Source organism: Chelonia mydas, chromosome 5 (assembly GCF_015237465.2).
Source record: "Chelonia mydas isolate rCheMyd1 chromosome 5, rCheMyd1.pri.v2, whole genome shotgun sequence".
Lineage (NCBI taxonomy): Eukaryota > Metazoa > Chordata > Testudines > Cheloniidae > Chelonia > Chelonia mydas.
In genome coordinates, this window is record NC_051245.2 from 54,683,299 (window position 1) to 54,701,263 (window position 17,965).

Consider the following 17,965-nt stretch of genomic DNA (forward strand, 5'->3'; position numbering starts at 1 on the left):
ATATATGATAGAATAAAACACTTTATGGGCAGGCTTCAGGTTTGTTGCTCAGCGCTAAGGTCTGATCACCAGATAAAGTTGGGTAAAATTTTCAGAAGTGCATAAGTCCCATTTTCAAAAGTGACTTGTGTAGGTACTTCTGAAAATTTTACTCCTTGTGTTTGCCATTTGCTTTTAAATGTTAAGTCTAGAAGGCAGCCATCTGCCACTAATACTTCTGTTCTCTTGAGCTTTGAGACAAGTACATAATGAGTCAAAATAGCCTTTTTTTCATCTTAATTCATTGGATGAGAATACTGTCATGGGCAAGAAATTGGCTCAGAGATGGAGAACAAAGAATAGGCATGTTAATTTTCTTGACAACTGAAGGTTGGCAGTCAGGTGCCACAAAGTTCTGTATTAGGAATGGTGGTGTTGAATGTTATAATTATCTGGGTGGGGTAGGGAAAAAAAGGAGGTGAGCAGTGAGGTGGCAACATTTTCAGGCAACACAAAATTGTGTATTCGTTAAGCTCAGAGAAGATTGAGGTACTTTTGCAGGACCTAACTAAGCTAGGTAAATGGACAACATTATAGCAAATAAAATTCAGTGCTGTCAAATGCAAAGTCATGCACATTAGAACGAATAATTTGAACTACTCGTCGTGAGCTCTAAATTAACTGTAACTGAAAATGGCATGGCCAACATTATTCAGTAGCAACAAAAAAAGCAATGAAAATGTTAGGATGCATAAGGAATAGACAAAAACTTCCCTAAAAATAGTATGCTATTTTGTACATTAGTGGTACTTACCTAGAATACTGTGTTTAGTTCTGGTTACCTTATTTCAAAAAAGATAAATAGTATATCAGAAATAAACAGGGGAGGGAGAGTCCAAGAGAGGTGACAGGAATGTTTAGAGAAAAAAACTTACATATAAAGTATGTGGGAAAAAAATGGGACTGTTTAGAGAGGAGACAGGTAAGTGGGGGGGGGGGGGGGGGTGGCGTGATAAAAGTATACAGAATAAAAAGTATAGAAATCATAGATCAGCAACTTCCATTTACCATTTCTCTCTGCCAGTTAGCATCACTCATAATCTGAGAAAATGAAAAAATTGATGAAATTGAAAGACAGTTAATTTAGAACTGAAAAAGAAATACCGTTTATACCACAAATAATGAATATGTGGCATTCACTGCTACAAGATATCAATGAAGTCAAGAGCATAGTAGCATTCATTGAATACCTGTTCCTTGGCTTAAGCCATCCTCTGAAATTAAGAAGAAATTTTCCCATGGGCCTGTTATTCCATAATTGTTTGTTCTTCTTCGACTGCTTACTCATATCAATTCCAGTTAGGTGTGCGCACACGCTGCATGCACGGCTGTCGGAAACTTTTCCCTAGCAGCTACCCGTCGCACAGGCGGTGGAGCCCCTTGGAGTGGCACCAACATGGCACTCTATATACGACCCTGCTGGCCCGACCCTCCCTTCAGTTCCTTCTTACCGCCAGTGATGGTTGTTGGAACAGTGGTCTCTTGCTGGCAAGTGTCCCACTAATCCCTAGCTCTTCTAGTTAATCGTTCTCTCTTAGTTGTTAATTGTAGTCTTTAGCAGTTGGGAGGAATTCCCCTCCAACGCATGCCACGAGGTGCTCCGGAGCGTGCCGTCCCAGGCCTTAAAGCCTGTAGCTCCTGTGCCAAGCCTATGCCCATGGGCAACCCCCACGAATCCTGCCTCCGGTGTCCGGGAGAAGCCCATCAGTTGGACAAGTGCAAGATCTGCAAGGCCTTCGAGCCTCGCACTAGGAAAGAGGAACATTTGATTAAAACAACTCCATATGGAGTAAGCCCTCTGTCTGCAGCAGAACCTGGCCCCTAGCGCCTAGCTGCGGAGCGCTCCTCCGGTGGTGCCGACCGCGGTACCGAAAAAGGACTCGGCATGCCTACCCAGGGGCTGGCGGTCTCCCGGGCCGCAGAAGCGTTCTCCCCTGCACCGCTTTCATTCACCGGCTGCCCATAAGAAACAGGCACAGGCAAAGTCTCCCCAGCGGCCTGTCCCGTACACTGCTCCCCTGGTGAACAAGGTACATTATCAGTTCATGGCCCTCCCATTCAGGCTGTGCACAGCTCCTCTTATCTTCACCAAATGCATGGCAGTGGTGGCAGCCTTTCTTCGCCGCCACCACGTGCATGTCTACCCTTACCTGGACGACTGGCCCCTTTGGGGCCACTCCCACCAGCAGGTGGAGTCGCAGCTGCAAATGGTCAGAGACACATTCGATTGCTCAGGTATCATTCTCAACGTCAGCAAATCCGTCCTCACCCCGACTCAAAGAATAGAGTTCATTGGGGCAGTTCTGGATACGAATCAAGTGAGAGTCTCCCTGCCAGAGATGAGGTGCCTGGCCCTCTTGCAGTTAATCAGCAACCTTTGCAGCTTTCCCATCACCATGGTGAGGCAGTGTCTCAGGTTGCTGGGCCATATGGCGTCCTGCACTTAAGTGGTTCAACATGCCAGGTTATGACTCAGGCCTCTGCAAGTGTGGCTTGCGTCTGTGTACCGCCCAAGCTGTGACAGTCTGGACATGGTGCTGACCGTCCCGAGGCACACCCTCGATTTCCTACATTGGTGGCTAGATCCCCACATGGTTGACACTGGGGTTCCTTTTCACCCTCCCCAATCCACTTTAACTCTGGTAATGGACACAGACGCATTGGGTTGAAGAGTGCATCTCAGGAGCCTTACAACTCAGGGCTTGTAGCAGGTAGAGGAACTGGCTCTGCATATCAACATCAAAGAACTCAGAGCGGTCCGCCTCGCCTGCCAAGCATTTCTCTCTGCCTTGCAGGGTCACTGTGTTGCAGTACTGATAGACAATACCACAACCATGTTTTATATAAACGGACAAGTGGAGCCTGATTGTCTCCTCTTTGTCAGGAAGCCCTCCTGCTGTGGAAATTTTGTCTATCCCACTCCATCCTTCTCCAGGCTTTGTACCTGCACTATGTTGTACGTTGCACTACGCCATTGTCCATGAATCTCGGGACGATGCAGCCTTCGGCAGAGTGGTACTTCGCTCGGCTATACCTTGACTCCAACCCCACCTCCGAGGTAAGGCTTGGAAGTCACCTAACTGGAATTGATATGAGCAAGCACTCGAAGAAAAAACAGTTACTCACCCTTTTTGTAACTGTTGTTCTTCGAGATGTGTTGCTCATATCTATTCCACCCCCCCGCCTTCCCCTCTGAAGGAGTTGCTGGCAAGAAGGAATTGAAGGTGGGGTCGGGCCGGCAGGATCGTATATAGAGCGCCATATCGGCGCCACGCCAGGGGGCTCCACAGCCGGCCCAACAGGTAGCTGCTAAGGAAAAGTTTCCATCAGCCGTGCATCTGGCACACGCGCACACCTAACTGGAATAGATATGAGCAACACATCTCTAAGAACAACAGTTACAAAAAGGGTGAGTAACCGTTTTTTTCCAGGTTTATTGTACCTCCTTCTGAAGCTGCTATTGTTACAGATGGGATACTGCACTTAGATGGATCACAGTCCTGGTCTAGTATGGTGTTGGCTATGTATACTCTATAAATATCTGATCTGATTCCCACTGATACCAGTTGGAAGTTGGATTGGGCCATAGATTCCGAGTATGAAGGTTAAAGCAAAGGGTGCTTATTAGTACTGTAAATAATTCTGAATGCAAACTAAGTTCTCTGAGAGGAGTTCAAACTTCACATATTTTAGTAAATTTTCTAATGTCCCCTGAGAGCACAATTTAAAACTAGTATGACCATCAAAAGGTGCTATAATTTGAGCATTTGTAGTTCAGATAGAACTGCTCCCTTTGGAAAATGGAGAAAGTTTGTATTTAAATAAAACTTGTTTCAAGAAAGAAATTACGAGTTATTGTTTGTATTCTGATGGCAACCAGGTCTTAGACCCCAGTAGCATTGGGTGCTGTCCATGACCCCTGCTCCAAGGGATTTATAATCTAAGATCTGGATTTTACATTTGGATCTGCTAGCGCAAAATCCAGTGGCTATCTGGAATCCTGTTTACTTCAGTAGGACTCTATGCAGGTGTAGCAGTCAACACAAGCAAGTCTAATGCCTAATAAATATTATAGCCATAAAGGACAAAAAATAGATGATGTATTGGGAGAAAAAGAAAAAAAAATCAAAGTGATCGGAATGGTTCGGAATGATTCTTTTTAAAATTTATCCCCACCTACCCCTCTAATAAGCTATTGTGTTACTGCTTTTTGACAATGTTTTGCTATTATTCCTTGGCTATTTCCTATTCTTTGTTTTTCCTTTATTTAAGTAATTGTCTAGGTTTGATCAGCAAATTTTAGTGTGTGTCTGGCACTTGTATGTTAAAATGAAAGCTTTTAGAGCTGAAAAAATTCACCCTCTTCTATGTTAAGATTAAATCTTGTATATTTTCTTCAGGTCAGCAGCCTTATTTTACATGTTGAAGAAGCTCATACTCTCCCAGTAAAACACTTTACTAATCCGTATTGTAACATCTACCTGAACAGTGTCCAGGTAGCAAAAACGCATGTCAGGGAAGGACAGAACCCTGTATGGTCAGAGGAATTTGTCTTTGAGTAAGTCTTGCTCTTTTTGAATTATAATAACATTTAAAAACTTGATATTTCTTAATACTTTATAGGTAGCGTGTTGATGATTAATTGAATTTTGATTTCTATCTTATTAAAAATTGACTAGATGGTTGCATATACATAATCTTCATTCAGCCACACATTTTTCCTGTTGCATCCTAGATATTTTTGTTTAATGTAATATAACAGCAAGTGTATGGCTAATAAAGTTTTCTCTGGATGGTGGAACTAAACAATAGAAAATAATAGAAAATTTGTAATTGAACTTTTTAGTTTAATTAAAACGCCAAAGGAGTACAGTATTAATCAAGATTTTCTAATTTTTTCTCTAGTGATCTTTCACCTGATATCAACAGATTTGAGATAACTCTTAGTAACAAAACAAAGAAAAGTAAAGATCCAGATATATGTAAGTCTTATTTCTGTAAAAGAGAGAGATATATATTACATGAACAGAGAACAAAGTTGTTTTCCCTTTGCAACACTTTTATCACTCTTGTCCAGGGTGGTTTGATTTATATTTTGATTTAAATCATCCATTTTAATAATGATTTAAATCAGCAAGCAGGAAACCTCAATTTAAATCATTGATTTTAATCATGTTTTGCATTGGTACTTCATATTTTCCTGAAGAAAGATTGATTCTCATTGGTTGTTAGCGATTAAAATATGTTGAGTTGCAACTAAATATAATACACTAAGTTTGATGCTTTTTTTTTGCCAACTTGGTGAATATGCCATATGGATACACTCTTATTTAAGCAGTTTTAAGAATCTGAATAAATAAGTTATTTTTTACATTTTTAGTGATGATAGAAAATGGTGAAAAGTGCATTTCTTATTTACTAGATTTTTTTTATTTGTAATTTGGGTCAAGCTCGAGTGGGATGGAAATTCAGATTTGATTAAAAATGCTCAAAAGCAATTTAATTTTTAAAAATTAAAACTACCTTAAAAGTGCTGGGTACAGAAGAAAAAAATGTTTATCATAAAATTTATCGTAACATTTTGCATTTAAAAATGATTTATTAAGCAAAGGAAATATCTGTAGTAAGTGACTTGAATTGATTGTGTGGTCACCATGTTCGTCAAGATTTTAGAGCTAATAGATCTCATCCTGTCACACCTATTCATATGTTGGGAGAGGAAAATAAGCTTTCTTGCTTTTTTCAACTCCAAATTGGTTCTTAACTTTGCTTTAACTAGACATTTAGCTGAATAAATTGAATATGAAATGGGGAAAAAAAAAAATTCTCTCTGCGCCTGCAGAAGAGGCCACTGTTGTCAAAAGTTGGTTTAGCCCTTCAACAAACTCTGGTTCCAGGAGCTTAGCCAGTGACTACCACCAGTTCAGTGGTTTGACTTTCTTTAAAACCTGGCAACAAATATATGCTGCTTATTATTATTATTTATGTTTAATTTAAATGATTTTAATAGATTATAATTATTTTAGGCCTTAACACACAGATTGTGAATTTCAACTATAATTTTAAACAGGTTTATTTTAAAAAATACCCTCGCATTTAATGTACATAAATCCAATTAAAATCAATTTTTTAGTTTTTAAATTGATTTTATCCACACCAAAACAATAGTCGCACAACAGAAGATAGATTTCTGCATTGCATTTTTGCAATTACTCTACGTTATTAGTGTATTCATTCCTTAGAAGTACCTTACTGACATATTAAAACTTTAGAAATAGTATATGTTCTCATAACTGCAATAAAATGGTCAATAACTTAGTTCAAAATTATCTTTTGTCCAATGTATCTCATTAGATATATCTTAGACTAGCTATTACGCTATATTATGATACTACCTCTCATCAAGCAGGAGGAAATAGGCTGTGAATCTTATCCTGTTCTATAAAAGGCAAGACTCCACCTAAGGTAACTTGATCTTTCGGATCTCTCCAAGACTGGCAGTATGTAGTTTGCTTAGGTCTCTCCAGTTCTTTGCTGTTTCTAGTTGGATTATGAGGGAATAGGAGGGGATGAAGGAAAAGGGAACAGGAAAAGTGAAAAATCTTTGGTTTCTAACAAAGCCTCAGTACCCTATTGATCCAACTGAGCCTGCCTTATGTCCTGGACGTAATATCACAGAACTACAGCAAGATGATGCATCCCAATCCTCTTAACCTCCATGTCACAGCTTGGATGCCTAATGGTTAACTCCTCAGGAAACAGAGTATTCCCTGGAGGTTCAAAACAGTCCTTTAAATAGCAGAAAGCCATCCATCAGCTATACTTACTTGATGAAGTGGAGAAGATTCTCTGTATGGTCCCAGCAGAAAGATACTCCTCCTTTGCAGACTTCCAAAAAATATATATATTCTGGATGATCCATCTAAAAGTGAAAGGTCTCTGAAAGTTCCCTTGGAAGCCATTTCTGCATTCCATCCTCCGGTGGAGAGGAAGATCTTTTTTCCCTCAACCCCAAAATCTTTTTGATTTTTGAAGGGGTTAGACAGACTCATCCCACATTTAACAAACCCCACAACTTTTAGGGATCTAAATTTGGTTTTGTCAGCTCTAACAGACACTCCGCCTTTTGAACCTCTGGCTACGTGTTTGCTTTCTCATCTCTCGATATAAGTAGAGTTTCTGGTGACTATTACCACCACCAGGAGAGTGACAGAGCTGCAGACTGACTCCCCATATTCTATAAAGATAGTCTGTTTACATCCAGCGCTTACATTTCTCGCTAAGGAGGTGATTGATTTTCACCTAAATCAGACTGCATACTTCCAACTTTTTTTTTCCAAAGCCTCACTCTCCTAAAGAGACTTCATACTTTAGACCTCTGCTGGGCATTAGCTTTTTACCTGGACATGACTAAACAGCTTTGTGTATCCTCTCAATTATTCATCTCCTTTTCTGATAGAATGAAGGAGCAACCTGTCTCCTCTCCTGGATCTTTCCCTATATTCTGCTGTTATGAAATGGCTCCGGCTTCTACACCACAGAGTGTTTTAGTACATTCTACAAGAGCACAAGCTGTGACAGCTGCTTTCTTGGGTCAGGTACTCATCAGTGACATTTGCAGGGCTGCAATTTGGTCATCTGTTCATACTATCACGGCTTATTATGCTCTCTCTCAAGCTTCAAGAGATAATGCTAGATTTGGGAGAGTTGCATTGCAATCCTTGTTCAGTTAGATTCTGAAATCTTCCTCTATCTTGAACTGCTTGCAAGTCACCTGAAGTGGAATGGACATTTGCAATCATTTGAAGAAAAAAAATGGATACTTACCTGGTGTTACACATGTCCATTCCATGACCCACCCTCCTTCCTTTCTTCACTGGATTCCAGCAAGAAGGTATTGAAGGGGGCTGAGGCAGCTCCATCCCTTTGTACCTTTTGCTAGCAGCAAGAGAACACGGAGGGCGTATGCGCCCCCGGAGCAGCCACTTTGGCTGTGGTGCAGTTGATGTGCACGCACTGAAGTAGAATGGACAAGTGCAACAAATCTCAAAGAAAAACTGTAACAAAACAGGTAAGTTCCTGTTTTGTTTCAGGAGAATAAAATGCTTTTCAGGTTTCCAGTTCTCCAGGCTCAGTGTTACTTCTCAGCCTTCATTGTGGTTCCTGCTGTTCAGTCTGCCACTTTGCAGGCACAGTTTGTGCCTGTCTATAACATAGCTCATCCCCCTTGCTCCCACCTCCCTGCTATTTGTTCTGTGTCTGCTTTCCTCACTTGTTGTCTATCTGTGCTGTTCATGTTGCCTTTACTGCCTGACGTATTCCTTTGGGGGTTAGCTTAGACTCCTCCCAAGAACTGCACTGAGTACATTCCTGTTCCAGCATGTTCAGACTTACCCTCCCCACAGCCTGTACACTTAGCTCTCGGAGCAGGTTTGCTTTCTGCAGCACAAGTTTTCTTTTGTGCAGCAAACACTAGTATCTCCTTCAGTCCTGGTCCCTCCCCCTTTGAATACCTTTACAGGCTCTTTAAACCACCTTTGAGCTCCCCCAAGATGTATCCCATTTGGAAACTGCTATAGAAAATTATATTGTTGCCATTTGGACACTTTAGATGAATATAAGAGATGATCCCACAATCACCTAATTCCACTCCATCTCTATTCCTATCCTACTCCTTCTTTAAATACACATTGACTTAAGATGCATGACTTGGCTCAAAGGCCCAACAGATGGATAGCTGTCCCTCTTAGAATGAAACTGTGGATTTGTATGAGTCATCAGATGAGCCACCATCAGTGAGAATTCTTCTAAGTTAACTGACCCACTGAGGCTGTGATCTATAGAACTTCTAGCTTCTTGGGTCTGGAAGCTTACTATCTCCCTTTTCCATCAGCTTAAAAAAGACTCTTCTGGAAGGCTGTTCTCTTAAATGAAGCTGTTTGGGAGGTAGTGAACCAGGAGAGGAGTCTGACAAGGTAGTTAGAAGCTAAGATAAATAGGCTTATAGAAATGTAGGTCTGGAAGGGACCTTGAGAGGTCATCTAGTCCATCCCACTGTGCTGAGACAGGACTAAGTAAACGTAGACCATCCCGGATAAATGTTTGTCTAATCTGTTCTTAAAAACCTTCAATAGAGGAGGTTTTACAACCTCCTTTGGTATTCCAGTGCTAAACTGCCCTATAGTTAGAATGTTTTTCCTAATATCTTACGTAAATCTCCCTTGCTACAGATTAAGCCCGTTACTTTTTGTCCTACCTTCAGAGGGCATGGAGGACAAAAGATCTCCATCCTCTTTATACCAGCCCTTAATGTATTTGAAGGCTTTTATCAGGTCCACCTTCATCTTCTTTTCTCAAGACTAAACTTGCCCAATTGTATTAACCTTTCCTAATAGGTTAGGTTTTCTAACCCTTTTATCATTTTTGTTGTTCTCCTCTGGACTCTCTTCAGTTTGTCCTTATCTTAAAGTGTGTGGGCTCCAAACTGGACATAGTACACCAGCTGAGGCCTACCCAGCGCTGAGTAGAATGGAACAGTTATTTCCTGTCTCTCACGACACACCTGTTAATATATCCGAGAATATTAGCTTTTTTTGCAACTATATCATATTGTTAGAAGTTTGTGATCCACTGTAACCTCCAGGCCCTTTTCAGCAGTTACTACTGCCTAGCCATATATTCCCATTTTACATTTGTGCATTTAACTTTTTCTTCCTACGTGTAGTATTTTGCACTTGCCTTTATTGCATTTCTTCTATTGAATCTTATTGTTTTCAGACCAATTGTCCAATTTATGAAGGTCATTTTGAATTCTAATCCTGTCTTCTAGAGTGCTTGCAACGCTTCCTACCTAGGTGTTATCCGCAAATTTTATAAGTGTATTCTCCACTCTATTATCCAAGTAATTAATGAAAATATTGTTTAGTATTGGACCTAGGACAAATTCCTGTTAGACTCCACTAATTGCGTCCTCCAAGTTTGACAGTGAACTATTGATAGTGTGACAAAGTTCCTCCTCTACCTTGGTGGGTTTTGCGCTTATTGGCAGATTTGCTCACCTCGGAGATTCACGGCAGCCCTCAGTTTGGCCATTTTTGTGAACCCACAATCCAGGTCAACTCCTCCAGTATCAAGTAGGGAGTTGTGGGGGATAGGGGGAACCTGGGTCCGCACTCTACTCTGGGTTCCAGCCCAGGGCCCTGTGTATTGCAGCTGTCCACAGTGGCTCCTGTAACAGCTGCGTGACAGCTACAACTCCCTGGGCTACTTCCCCCGGCCTTCTCCCAACACCTTCTTTATTCTCACCACAGAACCTTCCTCCTGATGACTGATAATGCTTGTACTTCTCAGTCTTCCAATAGTACGCCTTCTCACTCTCAGCTTCTTGCACCTCTTGCTCCCAGCTCCTCGCACGCACAACACAAACTGAAGTGAGCTCCTTTTTAAACCCAGGTGCCCTGATTAGCCTGCCTTAATTGATTCCAGCAGCTTCTTGATTGGCTGCAGGTGTTCTAATCAGTCTGTCTGCCTTAATTGTTTCCAGAAAGTTCCTGATTGTTCTGGAACCTTCCCTATCACCTTACCCAGGGAAAAGGGACCTACTTAACCTGGGGCTAATATCTCCCTTTTATCACTCTTCCTTATCCAGCTGGCCTGACCCTGTCACAATAGCTAGTTTTTGAATATGGTCTTTCAACCAGTTGTGCACTCACCCTATACTAATTTCATCTAAACCACATTTCCCTAATTTGCTTTTGGGAGTATCATGTGGGACTGTGTCAAAAGCCTTATTAAATTCAAGATATATAATTTCTCTGCTTCCCCCTATCCACTAGGCCAGTAACCCTGTCAAAGACGGAAATTAGGTTGGTTTGGCATGATTTGTTCTTGTCAAATCCATGATGGATATTAAATATCACCCTATTATCCTTTAGGTGGGTACCCTTAATTAAAAGTCTTCACTTCCTACTGAGTCTGTGGCTTTGCTCCTGATTTCTGTGACAGCTAGGTGAATGCTTCTCTGAGAGTCTCAGGAAATCACAGGTACCCACTTTGAGTTGATGTCCAAGGTTGTTCTTTGGACCTGAGCAATAATAGATTACCTGAGTTGCAAATGCTATGATTCACCTTCTGGAGGAATCTTTGGATGCCTCCTTTGAGGCCCACCCAACAGGTAAGGTGGCATTTCCATGCTGGCTTTTAGAGCATGGATATGGTGTTGGAACAGTGAGAAAAGTAACAGGCTCCTGTCCTCCATAATAAGGAGCAGCTATTTGTGAGAAATAAAAGCAAAAAAAAAAAAAAATTTTTGAGACAAAAAAATTCTAGTTCCAGTGAATTCTGTCCCATAACTCAAATCACCTGTAAGCCACCTTCCCCTTTCTCTCCCCTGGTAGAGATAATTTTCTATATTGCCCTTTTCCCTGTGTATAACTCCTCTCGCAGACAAGGATGATAGTCTTATCAGTAACTGACAGGGGTGTTCTTTACCCAGACCATATCCCCGACTGCTAGGCGAGCTGTTGAAGGTACGACTTTCAACATGTGAAACTTATTTAAAGTTAATTTGGTTTTCTGTAGTCTTCTCTTCCCTCTTTTTAGGGCAAGGAGGAAGTATCTAACCTCAGAGAGGTGAGTAGACCCTCTCCTGATGTAGGACAGGATGATTGACCGTCTTTCTTGCTTCCTGCTAGATGGACTCTTATAGCATAATAGTGCTTTTATTTAGGATGGGGAATGAGAGACTGTCTTACCTCACATTACCACTAAGTAATTTCCCCTTATTAAGCACTTACTATGTGCAGTATAAATGTATTTTCCCAAAGAAGCTTTCAGTCTCTCTCACACACTTTGTGCCAAGCTGCCAGGCAGCCATTTTGGAGTCTAGGCATCACTGGAGGGCAGCGGTGCTCCTATCATCTCACTTTTCCCCAGTCATTCCACTAAAATGCTCCCCATGCTAGAGTGTGAGTTATGTAATGCTGGTTCTATTCCATTTGTGTTTTTCCTTGTACTAGAAAAATCCCTAGTCAGCTAGTGAAGACTGTTTTTCCAGCAGTGAAAATCAGACTGAGGGGCCAAGATCTGGCCCCTTATCTTGAGCTGTTGGAAGTTACAAGGCTAAGAAATGGATAGTTTTTTCAGGGTTTTAATTCTCCTGCCATAGGGCACAACAGTATGTGTCAAAAGGTGAGTGTAAACACAAGTGTTGTTTCAGAATAGTGTTTTAATATTTGTTTTAGTATTTGGTTTTGGAGTTTGCACATTATGAATATTCATTACACACAATTTCATAGTTATGTTCTCTATTAAAGAGCCTATAGTGTGTTCATAAATAATTTTGCAAAACATTTGATTGGGAAACCATTCTGTTTAGTCAATACATATTTTCTGTATTTTTCTGACACCAATTTGTGTTTCAAATCTGTATGTATGTGTGTAAACATAATATGGCTGGCTTAAAAAAAAAAGTAAAGAGTTCCGTACTGATGCTTGAAGAATCTAAACAAATAAAATGTGTTGCTAAACTTCATCTTCTGCTTGTTCCCCACTGAAAGCTACAATGTCATAATTGCTTTTGGTAAGGATTATCATCGAAAGATAAAACCATCAGGTCAGGAATAAGCTCAGTAGGAGATGAACTATTTAGAGAGCTAGATACACAAATCGTTTAAAATAACTGTCATCTTGTGTTTTCACTTGGATGAAGATGGCATACACTATTTTTATGTGTAGAAAAATCAACTGTTAGTGTTTCATCATAAAAGGATAGATTGGAAAGGAATACATTTCCTTTTGACTAACAGTAGCCTGTTGTCCAGTACAGTGATCCAGTATGGTCTCTATAAATCACACCATTCTTAGCAATTGTTGCTAGGTAGGATACATTTATTTTCCTTTAGAAAATTGTTGCTGTGATAGACAGCAACTGCTCTGCAGTCCCTCTGGTCATGTCGTTCACTTGGATTTTAAGTCTAAGCATCAGGGCTTTAGAATTTAAAGTTTGAGCTGGGGAGATGTTCTAGCTTGGAAATGCTACCACAATCAAAAGAAAATGAGAAACTTCAGAGTAAAGCTTTATCACTCACTGTTCCTATCAAGTAAGGTAATGTACCTGTATACTTCACCTGACAATAATAACATTTGTGCATCAGCAAAACAAAAAAATGAATATTGAACCAAATGACGTGTGAAGGCATTAAAATTTAGACTCTGCACTTGGATTTTCAAGAATATTTCCCCCCAAGATTCATGTAAGTAGAGGATTGTGCTTACCTAGCCCAAAGAGATAACCCATTCACGCGTGCAGTAGGCAACTAGTCAACTAGAAGATGAAGCATCTCACCCATTACCTGCCTGAGTTGGATAAATGGATTATCCCATATCAGCCCATATCAAGGCCAATGAGTACTAGAATTGCCACTGGAAGGTCCCAAAGGATGCACAATGGAGGTGATAGTATTCTGTCCTGTTACCTTGATATGTCAAAAGACGTAGTGCTGCAAAAATGAGGCAAATTGATGGCACATGATTATTATTATTAATAACTTACGTTACATAGCACCATCTGTATGCATTATGTTTGGCAGAGAAGTAAGACGACAAGTTTGTTTCCCGAGGTGCTTACAGTTGAAAAATAGACATCTCATAATGAGAGAGAAAAAGAAACAGACACTGCCTGGCAGGTCCAGGCAGTCTGACAAACAAAATGACTTGAAACTTGGGCTGTGCCTCTTAAAACTTCACAGGAGTATTTATGTAGGATGTTACCTTCACCTAGTGTCTCTTGAGGCCTGTCAGTGAGGAAGTGCCTTTTCAGAATAGCCAGCACTCATTCTTGAAGTAATCAGCCAGTGGGAAAGGTGCTGCATCTTCCTACCAAGCTGCCAGGTCAAAGAGTTAGTTGCTGTGGGGTGTGACTGGCAGTGGATGGACTGGTAAAGGTCATTGCTCTGTTTTAGTTCTGTTGATTAGCTATGTTCCTTGCGTGACTTCTTAGGTGATGGTATAATTTATTATTCATATTAAGATAGTGCCTAAAAGCCCCAGTCATGGACCCCGGCTATTGTGCTAAGCACTGTACAAAGACTCATTCTTTCACCTTTTAATGATTTTACCATTCTTGGACTGACTTTTGACATTCACCTAGGCTGTCAGATACATGTGGGAAGGGACCCCTTTGTCTTCACTGTTTATAGTACTTAGCATGGTGGGACTCTGATCCTTGATTAGCATTACCAGATATTACTGTGATACAAATATAAATAATCTGGGTGAAATCATAGAAACTGGGGGCCACAATGATTACCTGAAGAGAAACACTTAGTGTGAAGTGTCTTATTTCTTTTATTAAAAAAAAGATAATTTTCTAACTTTAGCACCTCAGCCTGGTTTTAAGTGAATGTTTAATTTAATCCTAAAAATAATAAAAATTAGATGTGTGACATCCATTGTGTTATGCTGATTTTGTTTTAGAGAGAGGGGGGAGAAAGTTTGTCCTACTTAACAGCTAAGTAAGGCAATGTTAGAATGAACAATGTGGAAGAATGAGCACAGGGTTGAGAATCAGGAGGTCCAGAGTTCTAATTCTAACTCTCACTGATTCACTGGGTAACCTTGAGCAACTCACTTCTCCTTCCTGTCTCCCCCTTTTATATGGTTGATGAGCATGAATTTGTTAATGTCTGTATAGTGGTTTGAACAGGTAGCACATTCTAAGTATTACTCTTAGACTCCAATCTGCAGGGGTTTATTAAAGGTGTAATTTACCAGAGTAGAAGTATGGAATTCTAACTTCTGTTTTATTCATAAACTAATAGTAAAATGTAGTGAATGAGATAAATGCACTTGAAGTAAATTAATATTTTATATTTAATACTAGTGCCATCCTTGCTGCAAGTAACTTACTCTGAACAATGTTTTTCTTTAAGTGTTCATGCGTTGTCAGTTAAACCGGTTACAGAAAGGACATGCAACAGATGAATGGTTTCAGCTGAGTTCCCACATACCATTAAAGGGTATTGAACCAGGATCTCTGCGTGTCCGAGCACGCTATTCTATGGAGAAAATCATGCCAGAAGACGAGTACAGTGAGTTTAAAGAGGTATTAAGTTACTTTGACAGTTTAATTTTCCTTGAAAGTTATTTAACATGCAAAATTAAAACATTTAAAATATAACCCATTAAATTAAAGTAATTGTCCAGCCTGGCAGTTTAACAGTGTATGAAGGCTAATGTGTTTGGTATTTCGAGGCTGATCTTAATTATACACCCTTTATGAAATTGTTAATGCACTACTCACCAAGCAATACATAGTGATATCTTTGCAGGAATAGGCTCCTCTTGTCAGTTTGTCTGAAGCTGTGGTATACTAGAATTCTTAATGTTACAAGGTTTAATTTTTCTTTTTAGCTTATACTACAGAAGGAGCTGCATGTAGTCTATGCCTTATCACATGTATGTGGACAGGACCGAACACTATTGGCTGGCATTTTACTGAAGATTTTTCTTCATGAAAAGCTTGAGTCATTGCTCTTACGAACACTAAATGACAGGGAAATAAGCATGGAAGGTACAGTACAAATACATTAATTCTGAATTTCATTTACTAAAATGTTGGAGAGAAAATTATAGTCCAGCACCTGCTTTTCCCACTTTGTGAATAAATCCAACTATTAGGTGTACATAACACTTGCATGTGGCAATTTTTTTCTTCCTCCTCCATTCATCCTTTAAAATGAAGTGAAGTTACATATTTATTTCATAATGGTAAAATATTATTTCTTCAGATGAAGCTACAACCTTATTTCGTGCTACCACGCTGGCAAGTACCCTTATGGAACAGTATATGAAAGCTACAGCAACGAGTTTTGTTCATCATGCGCTGAAAGACTCTATTTTAAAGATAATGGAAAGCAAGCAGTCTTGTGAGGTAAGAACTTAGAACATATCTAATTATGTTCTGAAACACTTGGCTTTGTTGAAGAAAAGATTATTGTGTAGTGGTTGTTCAGATGTTCCATATTTTGTCTAAATTACTAGCTTTAAGGGAATGTTAACCTTTCTGAAACTAAATTCTCATTCCATCAGAAATCCCAGGAATTAGAAATAGAACTTCTCATGAAAGTGCTTTCTATATTTGGTATTCTTCCTAAAAATGTATTTGAAAAATGTGCACAGCTCTGCTTTTTAATATAAATTTTAAGGGTTTTTTTAAAAATTGGAGCAATTGTTCTTTCATAATAGATTATAGATTATTCTAGAGGGATAGCTCATCTCCCTCCTAATTTTGAGAATTTCTGGCCAATTCAAGGAGTGATTAGAGTCAGTTTTTGAAGTAATTTTTTATTTAAAACTTCATTGAATTAATTGCTGATTTTTTGCTTGCTGTATTTAAACCTACCCTACTAGTTTCCTCTTTTCACCCAATGACTTAAGTATAAAGGGATGAGTGAACCCATCCCCAATGAATTAAAATAAATTTTAAGTTTAAAAAAATGGATGATAATGAATGTTTTTATACCTAGCGCTGTGCACACACTGTTAGAACTCAAGAGTGTTGCCCCTCCACATTTTTGTTTGCCTGCCAGCATTGAAGCATAAGTCCCAAGAGGCTCCACAGCCCTGAGGCTTATGTACGGCAGCACAACGCTTTACCACCATGCCTCAAATCATAATATTTAATTAATTTTGTAGGTGCCTAAATCTGTTGGTATTTTAGAAAAGAAACTTCACTTAACATGCTGATTTTTCTTTTTTGTAGCTAAATCCTTCAAAGTTAGAAAAAAATGAAGATGTGAACACTAATTTAACTCATCTGCTGAGCATACTTTCTGAATTAGTGGAGAAAATATTCATGGCTGCAGAAATATTGCCTCCGTAAGTTAGTGCTTTGTATAAATAGCTGTTCAGATTCAATCAGAAATTTCATTTTGCGTAACTAGCTTTGTTTCTTACAAAAATTGATGTAGCAGCATGCCCTCTGCTCATCTATTGCAAGATTAATTTCCTCAGTTTTTGGGGCTGTGTCTGAGCACATACCAAATTGTCTCTGCATGACAGGGAAAAGCAAAACAGTGTATGCTAAGGGTTGAATTCTATTTGCTGCACAAATGCCTCCTGCCAGCTCGTGCATGAATTAGCTATTAAACAGTTTCTTTCTTCCTTATTGGAGGAAGAGTACCATCATAAGTAGTAAGGGAAAAACTGATTAGGGGTGAGGAGGGATAAAAGTGCCAAAATTCTGTGCTCCCATCGTGGAGGCAGGGATTCTCAGGCTGTTGTGGGGGGACTAGAAACTAGGAACCAATTATAAAGTGGCTGAATTGAACACAACCTTTTCCCCACCTCTTCCTGCTGAAAAAAGGGACATTATGGCATCACTAAAACTATGTGCCTGTGGTGAGATGACACTTTTACTATGAAAACATCTGTACTGATCACCAGTGCTGAAAGTTTAAATAAGAGGTATAGTTTTGTCCTTTTGACACCACTAATTTAGAATAGAGATAGTCATAACACAAGTTCTACTTCAAATTTAAAACCCTGCACTTACTCCATGGTTTAATTGTAAATCAACTTATCTAAAGTTGTCAGCATTATGTGCTTTTTATCTTCTTTAATCAGTTTATTAGTTTACTGCATCACTAACAATTAATAAATCATAAGCAGGGTCCTGTATTTATCCGTGGTCAGATACCACTGAAATTTGTTGTGTGTGTTAGTGATAGTTTCAGCTGCCATCTTGTGTTGTCTCTCCTCCAAGGAACTGTAATTCTCCAATAGGTATGTAACAGACTGGAAGAATTTGCCTGGAAGACTCCACTTTGTTCTCAGGTGTTCTTCTTGGGAGAAGGCGAACATCCTGATGTGATTACTTTTAAGCACATCTGTATGTCCCATTGAATTTAAACGGAAGTTCCATTCA

At 39.7% G+C, this 17,965-nt stretch overlaps 1 protein-coding gene across 2 annotated transcripts in view; it reads left to right on the forward strand.

Annotated features, from left to right (window-relative positions):
- The window catches only part of RASA1 (RAS p21 protein activator 1), a 118,741-nt gene that overhangs the window by 80,948 nt on the left and 19,828 nt on the right, over positions 1–17,965 (forward strand). For both annotated transcript variants that reach the window (XR_005226002.2, XM_007054059.4), the window contains exons 14-19: positions 4,440–4,597; positions 4,945–5,021; positions 14,970–15,142; positions 15,451–15,610; positions 15,828–15,970; positions 16,802–16,917. Coding sequence is in view for 1 of the 2 variants with exons in the window: in XM_007054059.4 (XP_007054121.2) it covers positions 4,440–4,597; positions 4,945–5,021; positions 14,970–15,142; positions 15,451–15,610; positions 15,828–15,970; positions 16,802–16,917 (827 nt within the window). In the remaining variant the exon portion in view is untranslated. The remainder of the gene's footprint in view (positions 1–4,439; positions 4,598–4,944; positions 5,022–14,969; positions 15,143–15,450; positions 15,611–15,827; positions 15,971–16,801; positions 16,918–17,965) is intronic.